This window comes from Lolium rigidum, chromosome 7, assembly GCF_022539505.1.
Source record: "Lolium rigidum isolate FL_2022 chromosome 7, APGP_CSIRO_Lrig_0.1, whole genome shotgun sequence".
NCBI lineage: Eukaryota > Viridiplantae > Streptophyta > Magnoliopsida > Poales > Poaceae > Lolium > Lolium rigidum.
In genome coordinates this window covers 138654783-138671955 of record NC_061514.1, presented here as the reverse complement: position 1 = coordinate 138671955, position 17173 = coordinate 138654783, and the positions used below count along the sequence as shown (strand labels likewise).

Here is a 17173-nt window from a genome sequence, read left to right as displayed (position 1 = left end):
GGCTTCGGCGACGCCTTCGTCGACGCCTTCACTACCTTCGTTGGAGCCTTTCTGTTCGGTGGCATGGCGGCGGTGAGGGTTTTTCGGGTTGGAGGCTGGATGGGAGATGTTGGCGGCGGGCGGAAGAAATGAGCGGTGGAGGGAGAAACGAGCGGCGGAGGGGATGAGGTTTTGGTGGAAAAGATGTATACTTTTGGGATGTGTGACTAACAGACGGCTCCCACGCCCAAAATTTTTCGTCTCGCACGGCACCGACGCGCTCGATTCACGCTCTTCGCGAAAGAACCAGCACGGGGTTACCGACGCTTCTATGGGCTGGAAAAAATACCGACGCTATTTGCATCGCGCCGATTGGAACCTATTTTCGCCGCGGGCTACCAAAACGCTATCGGGCAGCTATGAAGCGCGCACGTGGATGCTCTGGTACAGTAGTTGTATTCATTGGAAAGGGAGTAGAATATGATTTTATTATTATCAACCTGCCGCGTCCACTGCAGCTCCTTAAATAATTCAAGATTCCGCCATTCCGTGCATGTCCCCTTCAGCTCGAGATCCGGCTGGCCAGCAGCAACCATGGTTTTTATATTTCCCTCCGAGCGCGGGGCCTACCCTACACGACTATGCTATGCACCCAGACCAGTACGCGATCGGGCTCATGGCTTCTCGGGAATGGAAGAAGCCACCACAACCACAACGTTATCCTCCAAACAAGATTGTGTGCACCCTCCCAGTTCCAGCGCTGGCTGATCTCCGACCCACCAATCAACTTCTGGCATGGGCGCGCGCGAGGGAGCATGGCGCAGCTGAAGGGTAGGCTACGCGAGTGACCTCCGCCATGCCTGCCATGGCAGCTCCCGTCCTGCTCTCCCCCTCGCATCACTGCCACTGCGCTACCACGGCTACGAGGAGAAGCGGAGCGCTGCTCTCGCGCTGCCGCCCTGCAGCTCCGCGGTTCCGCAGCCGGCGGCGGCCGCGGGGCGCCGTGCTGGTGGCGAGAGCGTCGGCAGGCCCAGGGACTCCCGAGCAAAGCTTGGCTCGGTACGAGACGCTGGGCGACGCCAAAGCTGCGCTGTACCAGGCTCTGGAAGGTCTGCTGTTTGCTTCTTTCTTTCTTTCTTTGTTGCTGCTGCCATTTGGTGCTCTGGGTAATCTGAGATGACCTCTGACTCATGTCTGTGTTTTTCTGGGAAAAAAAGGTATCGACAGGGGAATATTTGGCGTAACCTCAGCCAAGAGGTCGGAGATTCATGGTCTGGTGGAGCTCCTGGAGTCCCGGAATCCCACGCCGGATCCCACCGACAAACTCCAGGACAAGGTACGCGATCGGAATATTCTTCAAGCCAGTAGTAATTCAGCTTAAGTGTCGTCTGAATGCTGGTTTGGTAGCTGGGTTAAACTTCAGTTGGAAATATAGTTACCCTGCTTTGCTCAGAAATGTATGCAAATTTTGAAAAAGAGACATTTTGCAATTTACTGACTATGGAGTGTTGTGACCATAAAAGGTGGACGGATGCTGGAAGCTCATCTACAGCACGATCTCCATACTGGGGAAGAGGAGAACCAAGTTAGGCCTGCGAGATTTCATCAGCCTAGGGGATTTCTTCCAGATAATTGATGCCAAAGAGGTTAGTCAACGCCCATGGAGTTTCAGCAAAGCCAATTCTAGATTTTATTTTTCTTCACTTTGTTCTATACCCTTGCTGTACTGCCACCAATTTTTTTTTTCTTCATCAGTGCATTTTCCTGCACTGAACATTTAATTTCAATGTCAATGAGTTAATTTTGAAGAACGAAATGTGAATACGTGATTAATCTTGTGTGCCAAACTCAAACATTGAAATGAAGCGAAATTAGGATTCCTACACTACCGCAAATGTATCAAATTTGTCTTTTAACTGTGTAATGAGCTCTTGAAACTGAGTTTTATTATAAAGATCCTACTTGCCAGCCAAGTAAGTTTTGATTGTTGCTACATCTTTAAATAAATGGAGATTTAGCGTCACTTCTGTACACCCAAAGGAAAAGGCGGTGAATGTCGTAAAGTTCAGCGCAAGAGCATTGAAGATTTTTTCGGGCCAACTTGCTATTGAAGCATCTTACAATGTCACTACAAAAACGGTAAGGACTTCTACATTGTCATTTCTGATGTTCAAATTTTCCAGTGTCTCACTGCAAATTGCTGAAAGCCTGAATTTTTCTCACAGCTTCAAGTGTCTTGTTTCAGAGAGTGGGTATCAAGCTTGAGAGTTCAACAATCACCCCAGATCAGGTAAAAGTAGTGATCTTTGTTGTACCACTACCAAGTTTATCACATTCACTGCAAAATGGGAAAATCTTGTAAATGTCAATCGAGAGCTCTTCTTTACTCTAGAGGCATCTTGGAGAGTATAATTTAGGGATTTGCAGCATTTTCATTAAAAAGGTAAAAACTTAAGGACAACTACCGAAAATATTGGCCGGAGGAACAATCATTTCGGGGACCAGATTCCCCCCCCCCTCTAACATCTAGGGACAAGAATGATAACTTGGACTGTTTATTTGTGGAACAAGAGTGTTACCCAAACTTCCATATTTCTAATACTTCGTTTATTACGTTGGGTTATGCAGCTGATGAATATCTTCCAAAAGAACTATGACATGCTCCTTGCTATATTCAACCCGGAAGGTTGGCTCGAGATAACGTATCCTTTTGGAATCACGGACTGCTATTGCTACATTTATTTGTTCATTGATATTCTTCTGCTTTTACATCTCGCAACGGAATTGCGTGTCTTCCTCCTTAATATTCTTTGATCAGATACGTTGATGAATCTCTACGGATTGGCAGAGATGACAAGGCAAACATCTTTGTGCTGGAGAAGACAGACCCAGCCGAAGTCTGAGACTATTTATGAAGGAAACTATGCAAATATTCATATATTTTTCTGACAAAGAGTGCATCGACACTCCGAGAAGATGTTGCCTTCACTGCTTCACGTATCCTGGGGCACAGATGATTGTTTACGGCTCAGTGCAGATCAACGACTCAATTACTCATTATTTTCTCTTTGAAGAGGACAAACAACATTCTTTTCTACGGCCACAGAAGCATTTCCCATTGGGGATTTTTATTTGCAGTTGTGCAGTGTCATGTAATTATGTAACTAAGAAAGTTCAATTACATAGAGAATCTGCCAATCTTAGGGAGCAACGAACTGCAGTTGAATTTTGAAATACATCATTGTTCAAGTATCTGCCAAAGTTAAAAACTGTGAGTACTACTTGCTTATCTCTTTTTTTTGTATGTTTTGGTGAAATGTTGCAGGTGCAGAAATATAACATGATCTATGTCCGTAACTTATTTTCTTAATACTACTACCTGTTCAAATTAATTAGGGCAGCCATATCGATAATCTTTTATCTCTAAATAGCTAGCGCTCACTACTAGATTTCTCTCTACATGCATCAGTCTGCCACCTCATCTCAATCTAATGCAGCTTGCCACATCATATTCCCACTAACGATTTGTGTTATGGTGCAACGTCAGTTTGAGACTTCACTCAACAAATTAATATTTATCTCTTTCGATCATATTGTTCCCCCACAGGCCCACCTGCTCACCATTGATTTCCTTCCTCTTCATCTTCTCCACTAATTTGCAAAAGAAAAATGATGAATTTATTTCTCCCACTCTCCTTGCGTTGTGCTGTATATAAGTCACCCCTCTTCCCATTGCCCATATCGATTTCCCAGCACATGACACGATCACCCCTCCTCGTGGGAGTTGCCGTCTCTGCACTGCACAAGAGACACTCGCATTGAAGCTGCGCCATCTTGGCCAGCCGCGAGCTATTCATGCACCTCCAGATACGTGGACCAATTCCTCAGCAGAGCAATTCTGGTGAGGCACACGACGAATTCCCGCAGCTAGCAGAGCAGGATGACCCCTCGCCTAGCTTATGCCCGAGTCTCATCCCCCGTCGTCCACCAAGGAAGCAAGCGACGGGTGCGCCGGACATGACCCGAACAGAAGCACTGGCTGTGCTTAGAGCATCTCCAGTCGCGTCCCCCAAACCGTCCCCCAAAGGGATTTGGGGCGCGCCGGACAAAAAAAGCGTTCCAGCCGCGTCCCCCAAAGCCCTTTTTTGTCCGGCGCGCCCCGATACGGTGTCCGGCGCCCCGAGCCCGTCCCCGTCCCACGGGGGACGCACCGGGGACGCCGGACACAACGCAGCGAGGCCAACCGACGCGGGCCCGACCCGTCGGCGGCACGGGGAAAATTCGTCTCACACTCCCGCCAAATCCCGCCGCTCCCGCCAAATCGCGCCTATACCGCCGCGCACAGGCCTCCCAAAACATATCCTGCCGCCGATTCATTTCTCCTATCCCGCCGATTTCTTTCTCCCTCCCGCCGTGCATCCGCCGCCGCCGCTACCCTCTCCCCATTCCATGGCGCCGCCGACAGCCCCCAAAAGATGGCGAAGAAAGCGGCCAAGAAGCCGCCGGGCAATGCGACGATAGGGGCGAAAGCGCCGTTCGCGAAGCCGCGGAAGGCGCCGGCTGCGAAGAAGCCGAAGGCATGACCGAAGATGAATGGCAGCAAGATTGCCTGCGCCGGAAGCTATCGACGGCGGAGCGGAAAGGACGGAGGGCGGCGGAGGCTGGAGAAGAAGGCTCGCGGCGGCGCGCCGGCACCGGCGCATAATCGCCGGGTGTATCGCCGCCACCAACGCGAGCCCATATAGTACGAACGTGCCGGTGTACGTTCCGGGAGTCTTCTCTCCGTCGCAAGCCGCCTTCTACAACGACGGCCCCTCCGCCGGTCCGGGTGCGTGACGCCTAACTTGTCGCCGCACTACCGGGATGCGCTGCCGCACGGCGGCTTCAACCCCAACAACCTCTACTCCCCGGCGTACGAGCAACGCGAGCGCGGGACCCGGTCCGGACGGCGGCCCTTTCACCGGCCGCGGGGGTCCGCTCGAATACGACGGCGCCGGTGCCGAGGAGGACGACGGGGTTGAGGAGGAGGACGACGAGGAAGAGGACGGGGTGGAGGGACGACGAGGAGGACGACGTTGAGGACGAAGAGGGCGGCGAGGAAGAGGGCGGCGAGGAAGAGGACGACGAGGGTGCCGGTGGCGATGATCTCGTGGAGGTAGACGCGGACGGCGTGAGGACGAAGAAGAAGAAGAAGAAGGCGTCGGGCACACGAGGCCCGAAGTGGACGGTTCTGGAAGATCTTTGTACGTGCGAGTCGTGGGCGACGGTGAGCCATGACTCCATCATCGGCGCCAACCAAAAAGGCGGGAAGTATTGGGCGAGGATCAAGGCCGAGTTCGATGAGCGCAAGCTGATCAACGGCGACTACCGGAAAGTGCCAATGAAGAGGAGCCGAGAAGGCAATGTCGACGCGATGGGCCATCATCCGGGCGTCGGTGAACTCCTTCCATGGGTACCATCACGACTTAGAGACCAGAGGCGACAGCGGCGCCGACGTCGGCCAACTGGTACGGCTGTTTCTTCCATAATCCGTAGCGCCCACATTGTGTTCGATGAAATGACTCTGCTTTCTTTGGTTAGTTTGATCGGGCTATGGAATTGTACGCCAAGTACTCGGATGGTCACAAGTCTTTCGCGCTGACGCATTGCTATGGCAAGCTCAAAATGAATGAGAAATGGAAGTTGACGCGCCTGTCGTTGTCCAAGGGGAAGGACGCCATTGATGCGGACGCGCCGGCGGCAACGTCGGCGGGGCGTCCCTGCGGCAACAAGGCTGCCAAGGCCGCCTTGGCCGACGCTGCGTCGTCCGAGAAGACGCAGGCGTCGATCACGAAATGCCTCGCCGACGTCTCCTCGACCTTTATCTCCCGCGACAAGAAGGCCGACCAAAGGTGGGCCGAGCTGCTCAAGAGGCAAGAGGAGAAGGCTGGAGCTCAAGAAACGCGAGGGACGACATGTCCCTGCTGAGAACGTCGACGGAGGGAATGTCTCCCCGGACGCGAGCGGCGCACAACTTCTTCAAAGGCCAGATCCTCGACGACATCGAAGCCAAAATGGCGGCGGCGGACGCGGCGGCCACGGCAGCGGCATCGGCATCGGCGGCAGCGGCAGCGCAGCAAGAGCGAGGCTGACGCGTCTTCTGCTGCTACACCTGCGTCGGCCTCCGCGTCGGCGGCGGAGCGGACGCACCATGCACGGGAACAGGCAGATCGCGACGAGGTCGTCGTGCTCGACGGGCCTGCGTCGACTCGGGACACGACGCCGTCGACCAACCCCTTCTTCTAATTTGCATGCACCACCGGTCTGTAATATGATCGCGCGCCCGGTACTTTGATCGATCGCCGCTACTCCGATCGCGACGAACCGGCGGGAACGATCTCTTTTGAATGCATCTATTTGAATTTCTGATTGGGGGCGGCGTTTGGGGGACGCGGCTGGGGAGCGACGTCCCCCAAACGCGGCACGAACAAAACACGTCCCCCAAACGCTCGATCCGGCGCGCTTTGGGGGACGGTTTGGGGGACGCGACTGGAGATGCTCTTAGCTCCATTCGGAACTCCCTTGTAGAAGTGGCTGAAGGCTGAAGCAAATACTCCTCCGCTGCTTTGGACGCATGAGTTTGTCCATTCGTCTGCAGGCAGTATAATTATTTTTCTGAAATCAAGCATGTATGGGTGTACATCCCTTAAAATGTTTGATGAAATGTCAATATCTGCCAACATCGTTTTCTGGTTAGTTTTTTTCCTAGCGCTCAAGAAATGAGAGTAAAACTGAATGCGTGTCTATTCTTGGGAAACTATGCACAAGTTTGTTCTTAATTTTTTCCTTTCTTGCAGGTTGCATCTTCTACACCATGTGAAGTGTCAGAGTGAAGAAGACTTTGTTTCTAAACATGCAAATATATCTCAATCAAATATTTCTCCCGTATGACAGATTGCACACTACAAGATGTGAGGCCCCTCTACTTATTCAGCTATATATTTTTACACTGATGTAACTTCGGAAATAAGTCTCAACCTCACACTTCACATGTTTTTGCTCTTTTTTACTTTGTTGCTAATTTTTTCACAGGTGTTGTATTCCGCATGTATCTTTTGACATATATGTACACAAAATTCTTGTACTACCATATATTTCTTTAAGATTTAAGTATTATGTTGAGCAAGTGAAAAAAAGCTTTGCTATGAACAAAATTTAACATATACCATTTTCGCCGTGATAATTAGTCATTTGTACACATAACAATATCATCTTGATACCATTTGCAGATCGTTTCCTTAGTAATTCCATGTAATATCCCGCAGCAACGCGCGGGGTATCATCTAGTATCTATAAAGTTCACCCTCCACTAAGATGCATTTAATGTTTTCAGACTGAAATTTAGTTCAGCCACATCATCTCAATTGTTTCAAGCCGTCTAATTTAAAATCTATGGTCAGTTGTTCCTAAATAGCCACTACATGTTTTTCGTTTTTGCTGAGCCACGCCATAAGGTAGGTCTCACTTGTGAAACAGTTCTGTGTTCTAAATAGCCATCCTAGATTTCTCGAAAGTCCACGATATCCAGCGGCTTCCCCCCTCCCGGTTTGATGTCTCTTGTCCTTCCACTTTATCCCGACGAGGCCCTATAAATACTTTGTGCATCTTCTCCAACGATCTAACTCCTCCTATCTCTTCCTACCTCGGCGGCCTCATTTGCTGTGCAATCCGGCCGATCGATCTCTACAATGTTTAGCTCCATGGAGTCGCCCAATCCCAGCCTAATAGGGCGTATTCCTCCGTGGGATCCTGGGCAACGACTTGAGTGGCTAGCCCGTCATGAAACGAATTCAATCACATGCTCCTATTGTCAGTAGCCAGCTCCACCAGGCGATGCCAAGTATGAATGGTGTCCTTATCTTATGCAATGTTGATCCGTTCAGGTTTGCAGCATCACTGATACGAGTAGTTGATCTATAGCATGGATCCTACAAATTGGTATTGTTGTTTTTATTCAGATCCATCCGCTCTGTTCGATCTATGTTGGCTAGGGTCTTTTTGAAGACCGATGTTTCTGTGACACCAACCGGCTAAGATGCCTCCATAGAGGCGGCGTACGTAAATATAGTCAACCTTCAGTGTCATGGAGGTGGCGTTCTATCACTAAGGATTTTTTTAAAAAAAATTCACAGGGAGACAACCTCCCTGGTTCCATTTATAGCATAAACGAAACCAGTGTTCAGGAAATGAATTCATCAACACAAACTAGGACGCTCGAACAAAGCGGCAGCTCTGAACCAGAGCGACAAGTTTTAAACCTAAAACTACCAGCCCACATCAGTGAACTGAACCAAAACACCTAAGCTCAGCGCCAACAAAAGCACGCCAACACTCTAGTCTCCAGCTAACCAAAAAGCCACCACGTGCATACATTACACCAGCACCAGCAACAAAAGCACTACTAGCAAGCTATTTTGGAATCGATCATCACAACACGACGTGGACCGAGGCGTCTTCCTCTGGATGCTCCTTCAGGTAAGCTAGAAAAGCTCTCCCACCATGCTCGATCTTTGAGGTAGGAGTCCAGGAGGAAATCCACTCGAAGCTGGCGCACTTCAGCTTGACGTCAGTTCCAAGGGTGCCTTGATGAGTTTCACCAAGATCTCCATATACGTATCCACATCCTTCCAAGTTTGATCCTTGAAAGGAACTTTCCAGTTCCTCAGGTATGAAAGAATTTCCAGTTCCTCAGGTTTGAAAGAATTACTCTCCACACCTGCTTCAAATCCATCCAAGTCAATCTATTAAAAACTATACTATTACTAGAATTCTAAATCACCCACAAAATAGCAGAAGAAATGAAATAAATTGCAAAAACCTCTTATTACATAGCCATCTACCAGCTACATCTAAGTATTTATCCACCCTATGTTGAAACTGCTCTCAACCAAAAATCAAATGCTTTTGGCTACAATGCAATCAAATAAAAGATGATGCACACTCTCAAATTCTTTACAGAAGGAACATTCCATAGGTTTTGGAATTTCCCTATGTCTCAAATTATCCCTAGTGATGATCTTGTTCTGTGAAAACAACCACAGAGAGGAATTTTCAAATCCCAGACTGCATGAAGATAAATGGGGGTTATACCCCTAAAATTAACTAAAGCATACATAGACTTAGAAGAATATAAACCATTAGTTTCATATGACCAGATAAGCTGGTCTTCCTTAGTGTCTAAATTTATGTTGTTAGCAATAGCCACTAATTCCTGCCACTGCACCATCATTTCATCAGAGAAAGTTCTCCTAAAATCACATCTCAGGTTTGTTCCATCCCAGACCTCACAAACCGTTTTAATTTGTTGGTTAGAGACAAAATATATATCCCAAAACTGTGTAGCTAAGTTAGTATTTCCAAACCAAATGTCTTTCCAAAATCTAACACTCCTACCATTCCCAATTTTCCACTTGTAGCCAAAACTCACTCTCTGTAGCCCCCATCACCCCTTTCCAAAGGTTGATGGATGAGTATCATGGCAACATAAAATGTTTGGATTCCTAGTGTTATATTCCATCACCCCTTTCCAAAGGTTGATGGATGAGTATCATGGCAACATAAAATGTTTGGATTCCTAGTGTTATATTTGCTATCTATCACTTTTGTCAACAGAGTTTCTTCACTCTGTATATATGTCTTAACCCAAGATCCTAGCAAACAAATATTAAGATCTTACAGGTTAAGAATACCCAAACCTCCAAACTCTTTCCTCATACATACAGAAGGCCAATTAGCTAAGTGAATCTTATGATTACACCCTCCTCATTATTCCACAAACAGTTTGCTAACTGAGTGTTAATGAGCTTCAAAGCCCACTTAGGAAATTTAAAGAAGGATAACAAATATATAGGAATACTAGACATGATAGATCTTACTAATTCTCTTTTAGCTATAGAGGACAAAAGTTTTCCTCTCCAGCCAGTCATTCTACCTAGGAGAGCATCAATTAAAGGTTGTAGATCCTCTCTCCTCAATTTGTCATAGTGCAGAGGGATCCCAAGGTATTTAATTGGAAAAGAACCTAAGACACAACCAAAAGTCTCTAAAAAAGGAGAACACTCCTCTATGTCTACATTAATAGGGATCAACTCACTTTTATGATAGTTAATTCTCATATCAGAAATCTGTTCAAAGCAAGTCAAAATCCACTTCATATTAGTTGCAATTCTACTATTTTTCTTTAGGAAAAGTAGGGTACCATCAGCATATTGGAGGCAGACCACACCCCAGGGACAAAATCAGGGCATAAGCTTCTGATTAGCCCCTCCCTGCCTCCTTTGAAAAGCATTTTCAAGAGCACATCAACCACAAAATTAAATAAACCATGTGATAAAGGATCCCATGTCTTAAGAACTTACCAGTAAGGAAAAAATCACTCCCACAGATCCATCCACCAGTGGTAGGCTGTCTAATGAGTCTAATCCAAAAATGGCTAAACCCTCTAAGTTGTAGAATCTCATATAAGAAATCTAAATTTACTCTATCATATGCTTTTTCATAGTCAATTTTGAAAACAAACCCTTCTAACTTTCTCCTATGCACCTCATGTACTATCTCATGAGCAGTTACCACACTCTCCGGAATATACCTGCCCTTAATAAAGGCAGATTGGTTCTAAGAGATCAACCTACCTATGATTTTGGCCAACCTATTTGTCAAGACTTCACAAAAAATCTTAAAACTACAATTTAGCAAACTAGTAGGTCTAAACTTCTTCATGGTTGTAGCATCATTCTCTTTAGGGATCAAAGTAATCATAGCAAAATTTAATCTAAAAATATCTAATCTATCCTCAAACCAGGCATCAAACAAATTCATTAAATCCTCAGATACAACATCCCAATACTTTTGATAGAATAAAAAAGAAAGCCCATCTGGTCCAGGTGCCTCATCTGCATAGGAACCAAACAGAACTTCTTTTACTTCTTCTAGGGAAAATCTACTTCCTAGCATATCATTCTCCTCTGGAGTTACCTTTTCTTCAGGCAGAAAAAATTCTCCATCAATCTAACATCAGGCTTATCCTCAACACCAAACAACTCCTTATAATAATCCTTAGCTATATCTAACATCCCTTTTGTTTCAGTAACAGGCCCATCAGGGCCTTCCAAAACAGGGATCATCTTTTTTTCTCATCCTTTGATTAGCTAACGCATGAAAACAAGCAGTATTTCTATCTCCTTCATAGATATCTTTATCGCTAGAACGTTTTTAGCTTTTATTTCATCTATAAGCCAAAAATTACTAAGCTCAGAAAGAATTTGCTTAAACCTATCAGCTTCATCAGCAAGAAACTCTTGAGATTCAGCTTTCATGTCTAGGGCGTCATATTCCTCCATAAGCGATTTCATCCTTTTTCTAATCTCAACATCTATATTAGCACTCTACCCTTTAGCAGAGCTTCTAAAACACCTCACTTTTGCCTGCCATATATCTAGAAGATCATTGCTATTTACTTGGATAGACCAAGCTTTTGACACTACCTCCATAAAATCAGGTCTAGTACTCCACCATCTTGCAAATTTAAAACTACTTTTCTTTAGAGCAGTGGCCTCTCCTGAATCCCAAATAATGGGAGCATGATCACTGCCTAATCCAGGTAAAACCCTTGCATTTCCTAGAGGGAATAAAGCTTCAAAGCTAGTACTACAAAAAATCCTATCAATCCTACTCATGCTCATATTACTTTGATTATTCCCCCAGGTGAAGGATCTACCAGCTAAGCTAATTTCTACCAGGGCCCACATGCCTATCCAGGCATTAAACTTGTCTGCCCATTTAAAATCAATTACATCATTACTTTTATCACTTTGGTATCTAACTAGATTGAAGTCCCCACCAATCATGGCAGGACCCTCCCAATTTAAAAATAACTCATGGAGTTCTGAAATAAAAGCCTCCTTTCCCTCCTCATAAGGAGATCAATACAATGTGGTCAACCTAATAGTTACACCAGAGCTTTTTATCTTAACTACTGTACTAACATAGAAAATCTTCATCTCCCAAGAGATGACTTCAAACACATCACTATTTACCCCTACTAAAATAACACCAGCAGTACCACATGCAAGAACCAAATTCCACTCAAAATTCCTATTTCCCAAAATGTTTTTAGGAAAGATTTAGTGAATTTCTCCTTCTTAGTTTCCTGGAAACCTACATAGTCAACTTTTAAAGGAATTATAGTGTCCTCTAATTTTTTTTCCTACGAGGGGCAGTTATCCCTCTAATGTTAAAAAAGAAAACTAACATTGAAACTTCTTCCTGGGGTGCTTGCCCGAGATTTTATAATGACCTCTATCTATTTCTCACCTACATCCTCATAATACTCATCTTTTTCTATTACTTTGCTAGCAGAAATAAAACCAAGGTCTATCCCCTGGGCTAAAACACTTTTTACCTGAGATTCAAGAGCCAGGCTTTCCCTAGGAATCTCCACAACTACCAACACACCATTAGCAGGATTGCCACAGTTACTATCAACCCCACTAATACTACCATATGCAACTGGAGAAACTACATCTATTTTTCCCCAACTCCACACACACTAGTTACATTTTGAGCAATTTTACAGCTAGAAGTAATAATAGAAATATCAATACCAACATTCCTAGTCATAGATTCAAGATCATCAACATCTATAGACTGAAAAGCATTAGATTGAATTATACCTTTCATCTTCTTGTTAGGTTCATCTAAATTACTCCTCCTCTTGTATTCCGTAGCCTAATCCATCACATTCATTGATCTATCCACCCTAGAACTCTGCCTTGTGGCTTGTATAGGCCCCCACACCTTGCCTTTCCTGGTTCTTCCCCGTCCATCTGTCTTATCTTCTATCTCCATGTCAATCTTCTCAAAGCTAGGCATAATCTCTTCAGGCAGAGCAACTTCTTGCACTTCACTATCCATGTTTTCACCTTCCAGGGCAATTCTCTGTTGGCAAGACATGTGCTCCTGATCCTCCATAAGGAACATTTGCACCTCCTCCCTAATTGACTCACCAGCCTCATTTGATCCACTATTCCATATAAAACTCCCATCATCACCGATGCACCCTTTCTTGAGCAACAGATCATATATTTCTGAACCACTAACATATTCCTTCAAATCATCACCTCCACCAGCCACTCTTCTCACCACATGACCAGAGCTAGAAGCATTTGGAGTCACACTATTGGAACTAGCTGAAGCATTACCAGTTGGAGCACTTTTGTCAGTTTTCATCCCATCTTGTCTCCCATTTGGCTGGTCTTCATTACCCCTACCACCATTGTCATCGTCAGAAGGAGGAGGAGGTGGAGGAGGAGGGTCCTCAGCCACCCCCATAGAAGGCTCTCCCTCCACCTCAAACAACAACTGATGGAACTTCCCCTAAAAATGAAACTATCTACCATCATGGATCCTTGCACTTGATCCTCACCCTGACTATCTCATCACAGTCCTTAAAAATGCTCATCCAATCCACTTCTTGAAGAATACCACACACAAAAACTTCTTGGGCAATATAATTCCATTCACACCAAGTGGGCTGCAGACCATGCACTTTCATCCAGGTCTCTTTCATGACTGCCACATGATCTGGATCATCATCCCAAGCTTCTACCTTAAACCACACCTCAGGTTTTGTCAGACCAAACCTGGGATATCCAATCACTTGATCAACTGGAAGACGTGGAGGCAATTTGACCAAGTATGACCACTGAGTGAGCTCTCTGATCTGCCAAGGCCAATTTGTTCTACAAATACCAGCAAACTCCTTGGCCAACTCTGACTTGGTGATATTTCCTTCCCCAATCAGCACTAGACCATAGTTTTTGGTTGTAGCTACAGGGTTAACTACCACATTAGGAATTTCAATATGGAAGAAACCTAATCTAGTAGCAGCATTTCCTATGTAATTAGCAATCTGAGGTGGTCTTTTTATCACAGGACAATCCTCCACATGGTGATTAGTAGCTTTGCAGATGAAGCAGAAGGCTTTCTTGTCACATGATTGTTTGAAGTGACTAGGCTCACCACATCCTAGACATATAGTATCTACATATGACATCTGATTAGGGATTACCTGAGCAGGCTCCCCATTCCCATCAACTTTCTTCTTCTGTACCTGCTTATTTTGTACCCCTTTTGCTCTAGAAGCACCATCACCATCTTGACTTTGGTTACTCTGGTTGAAATCTTCTGCAGGAGGTGAATCCACTGGTTGGACTTAAAACCAAATTATTGAGGAGGGAATTGGGGGTAGGCACCCTGGAAAGCCCAAGGAGGAGGCATCCCACCAGGAAGAACCCATAAGGCCGTGGAGGGAAAGGAAAACCACCCTGATTCTGCTGGAAATCCTGAAACTGTTGTTGCTGTTGTTGAGGATTCTGCTAGAACTGTTGGTTCTGTTGCTGCCTGTTCCAATTATCCCCTCTTCCTCCTCCAGAACCTCTCCCTATGTTCCTACCACCACGGCCACAATCAACCATGTTTTCTTCTTCAAGCTCTAGATCCACTACCTCAGCTTCTTCAACACCTAGGTAGCATATCCCAGGTCTGTCTGGTGGAAATGGCGACGGAGGAGGAGGTATTCGAACCCTAGAAGCTGGCTTGGATTTTATATCCTCCTCTCTCCTTGGTGCTCGCTTGTCCAGATGCTTAGGAATATGCCAAAGTTGCCCAAGAAGCAGCTCCACCTCCTTTTCATCCATGCCCACGACCAGCCCAGGGCACCCAACAACCCTTGAACCGGCACGCAACGCCATGGATGGGCACCTGTCAGCATCATCAACCCCCATGACCACCTTATTCCCGCCAAAAACTTGTCGAGCAGCGCCTACAAGGTCTCTGATGCCACGAGCTCTTCCACTGTTAACTCCAGCAGGTGCGCATGGTGATTGAGGACCAGCAGCGTCGAAGTTGCCGTCAAATCCCTGCCCGAGAACCTAGGTGGCTTTGACAGCTTGTTCCACATCGGCGGCATCCGCGCATTCGCTCGCTGTACCGCCTGCGAGAACGGAGACAAAGCTCTCCTCAGTGGTCCTCTCCACCTCGGCGGCTTCTCCTTGCCCTTAGAAGCGCTCTGCGCCGTGTCCGGGAGCTCTAGATCTCGCAGGATCAAGTCTCTTACCTTGGCAGTCTTCGGACCAGGCTTCTGCCCCTGAGTCGACGCCTACAACACCATTATCGCCACCGCGGGCGCACGAAACTCCGGCATCTCTCCGCTCGCCGACTGCTGCATCTGCTCCGAGGGTGACGAGCTCGGAATCAACGGCGATTGGCCCAAACGAGCCGACGCAAAAGCTGAAGCTAGCATCCGCGCCTAGCCGATGAAGCTGCTCCTTCTTCGGACACCTCGCCGAGCCCCTGCCTCGACCTCTCCATTTCCGATCCAAAATCCGGACCCGCATCGCCTTCGCAAGGTCCCATCTCCTCCGTCCCACCTCCAGCACCAAGCTCCCCCTGCTGCGACCTCTCAACAGCCTCTTCTCCCTCTTCATCCGCACAAATCGCCAGCATCAGCCTTCGATTTGCCCTGGATTTTGGGAGGAACCTAGCTATCGGCGGCGAGAGCGTGGGGGGTGAACTCAGTGTTGTACTGGAGGCAAGTGGTGAGAGAAGAAACCCCTCTCCGCCTTGGCCCGCCATGGACGGGAATTGAGGTGATCCTACCATGAACAGTACCTCGGGTCGGACGCGCGTCGGAATCGCCTAGAAATCAGGAGAGGAGAGACATCCTTTCTCTCTAGAGTGCAAGGCTTCTTTTAGAATTAATAAACGTGGAACCCCGTGGTGGGTTTCTCTGTGCCTGTCTAAAATCCTGCATTCAGCTCTCTATCACTAAGGATTCTATTTTTCCTTTTCTCAAATTTGTCTTCTTGAGCACACGCTTATTATTCAGGGAAAAGCACCCAATTGTAAATGGGATCTAATCGATCGTGTCAGCTAATAAAGCTTATGTTGCTTGCAGGTACACAGATGCAGATCATCTTTCCAAAAGGCCTTACATTGTGGTCTCAGTAAGTGTGAAGGCCGTGAATGAACTATGGTATGCACTTTTTTTCTGTAATTTTGCAGATATACATGGAATGAGATGTCTTTTTTTTCTTCTGGAATCCTGCAGGTATGTACTCAACTCGGTAGAACTACTGGTATCCAACTATCCAAAGTCGATGTAATCCAATCAACAAGTTGATAATCAGCTCAGGTCCAGCCAGGTATCAAAAATATGTGTTCTGATTATTGGTTGTCACCGTCTGCTTCCCACTAGCTGTTTCGGCTCTTGACCCTCCGTCCCGGCATTACTGAGGCTGATTAGCAATACTGATGCAGGTAAGCGGCTCATGTCTTCTTATTGAAATCCATGGCGCATTCTCGGTCCCGTCATCTTCTTTGATCATGTAATCTTCTCCGTCTACGGATCTAGCTCTTCACAATTCTCTGTCTGATCAGGTTGCTCTACGGCGCTGTTACGTCTACTCCTAGATGGCTTCTCGGCTCTCGCCCCCCATCCGTACTGCAAAAGAACTTTTTTTTAACTACATGCATGATTCACCATAACATCAAGGTGGTTTGTAGATCGCTGATATCATGCTTTTCGCACGACACTGCAAAAGAACTTTGTCTTATCTACCGTGGCATGATAGCACATTTGGAATTGGAGATCCTTCGGTGGCAGCTAGCAGCATTCCAGGAAATTGTTTGAGCTTTGGGGAATTAAGCTACAATTTATGCATGCACAGGTGCATTGTTTCCTTCTTGGAGGTGTTGCTTTTGGAGAGTCTGTATTTCAGGTGTTGTTACGGTGGTGGTTGTATTGCTGTTGCTAGATCTAGAATGCTGTAGCGGGACTTTTATTTGTTAGTTTTCCTTACTCTTTTTTTGCTGTGTGCATCCGTACTACTATTAGGGTGAGACGTTGTTGCAGAAGCTGGGTGTAATTTGTATCTTTTGATATTAATATATTCCTTTTATCTAAAAACAATGCATGCACAGGTTTCATTTTCCTTATATGATATTCTTATAGGTACTCCAGTTTCTGCTTCCAAGTCGTAGAGAGAAGTGGTCATCCGTGTATTTAATTTTCAAAAATATGGTCATGGTGCTTTGTCAATCTGCAGTGTTGAAGAATTTTTTTTAGTTAGCATCTGGTTGCTAATTCCGGATGATT

General features: G+C 46.3%; 1 protein-coding gene across 2 annotated transcripts; it reads left to right on the top strand.

Annotated features, from left to right (window-relative positions):
* The first annotated feature begins 733 nt into the window (after positions 1-733).
* LOC124673718 (fibrillin protein 5 homolog) lies at positions 734-3231 on the top strand. 2 transcript variants are annotated; one of them, XR_006992803.1, is made up of 7 exons: positions 734-1088; positions 1197-1315; positions 1503-1625; positions 2020-2118; positions 2205-2269; positions 2608-2681; positions 2798-2841. XR_006992803.1 is itself a non-coding variant. In XM_047209758.1 (7 exons), exons 1-7 carry the CDS (start codon positions 836-838, stop codon positions 2880-2882), a joined length of 798 nt encoding a protein of 265 aa, XP_047065714.1. In that variant the 5' UTR covers positions 750-835; the 3' UTR covers positions 2883-3231. The 2 variants fall into 2 exon arrangements, 1 of the variants encoding a protein (XP_047065714.1); XM_047209758.1 differs by having other exon boundaries at positions 750-1088; positions 2225-2269; positions 2798-3231.
* Positions 3232-17173: the final 13942 nt, after the last annotated feature.

Bases quoted from the DNA above. Each gene is read 5' to 3' on its own strand.
- LOC124673718 (XM_047209758.1), top strand. From the start codon at position 836: ATGCCTGCCATGGCAGCTCCCGTCCTGCTCTCCCCCTCGCATCACTGC. The intron at 2,119-2,224 runs GTAAGGACTTCT...GTCTTGTTTCAG, and splicing joins ACAATGTCACTACAAAAACG to AGAGTGGGTATCAAGCTTGA. The intron at 2,270-2,607 runs GTAAAAGTAGTG...TGGGTTATGCAG, and splicing joins CAACAATCACCCCAGATCAG to CTGATGAATATCTTCCAAAA.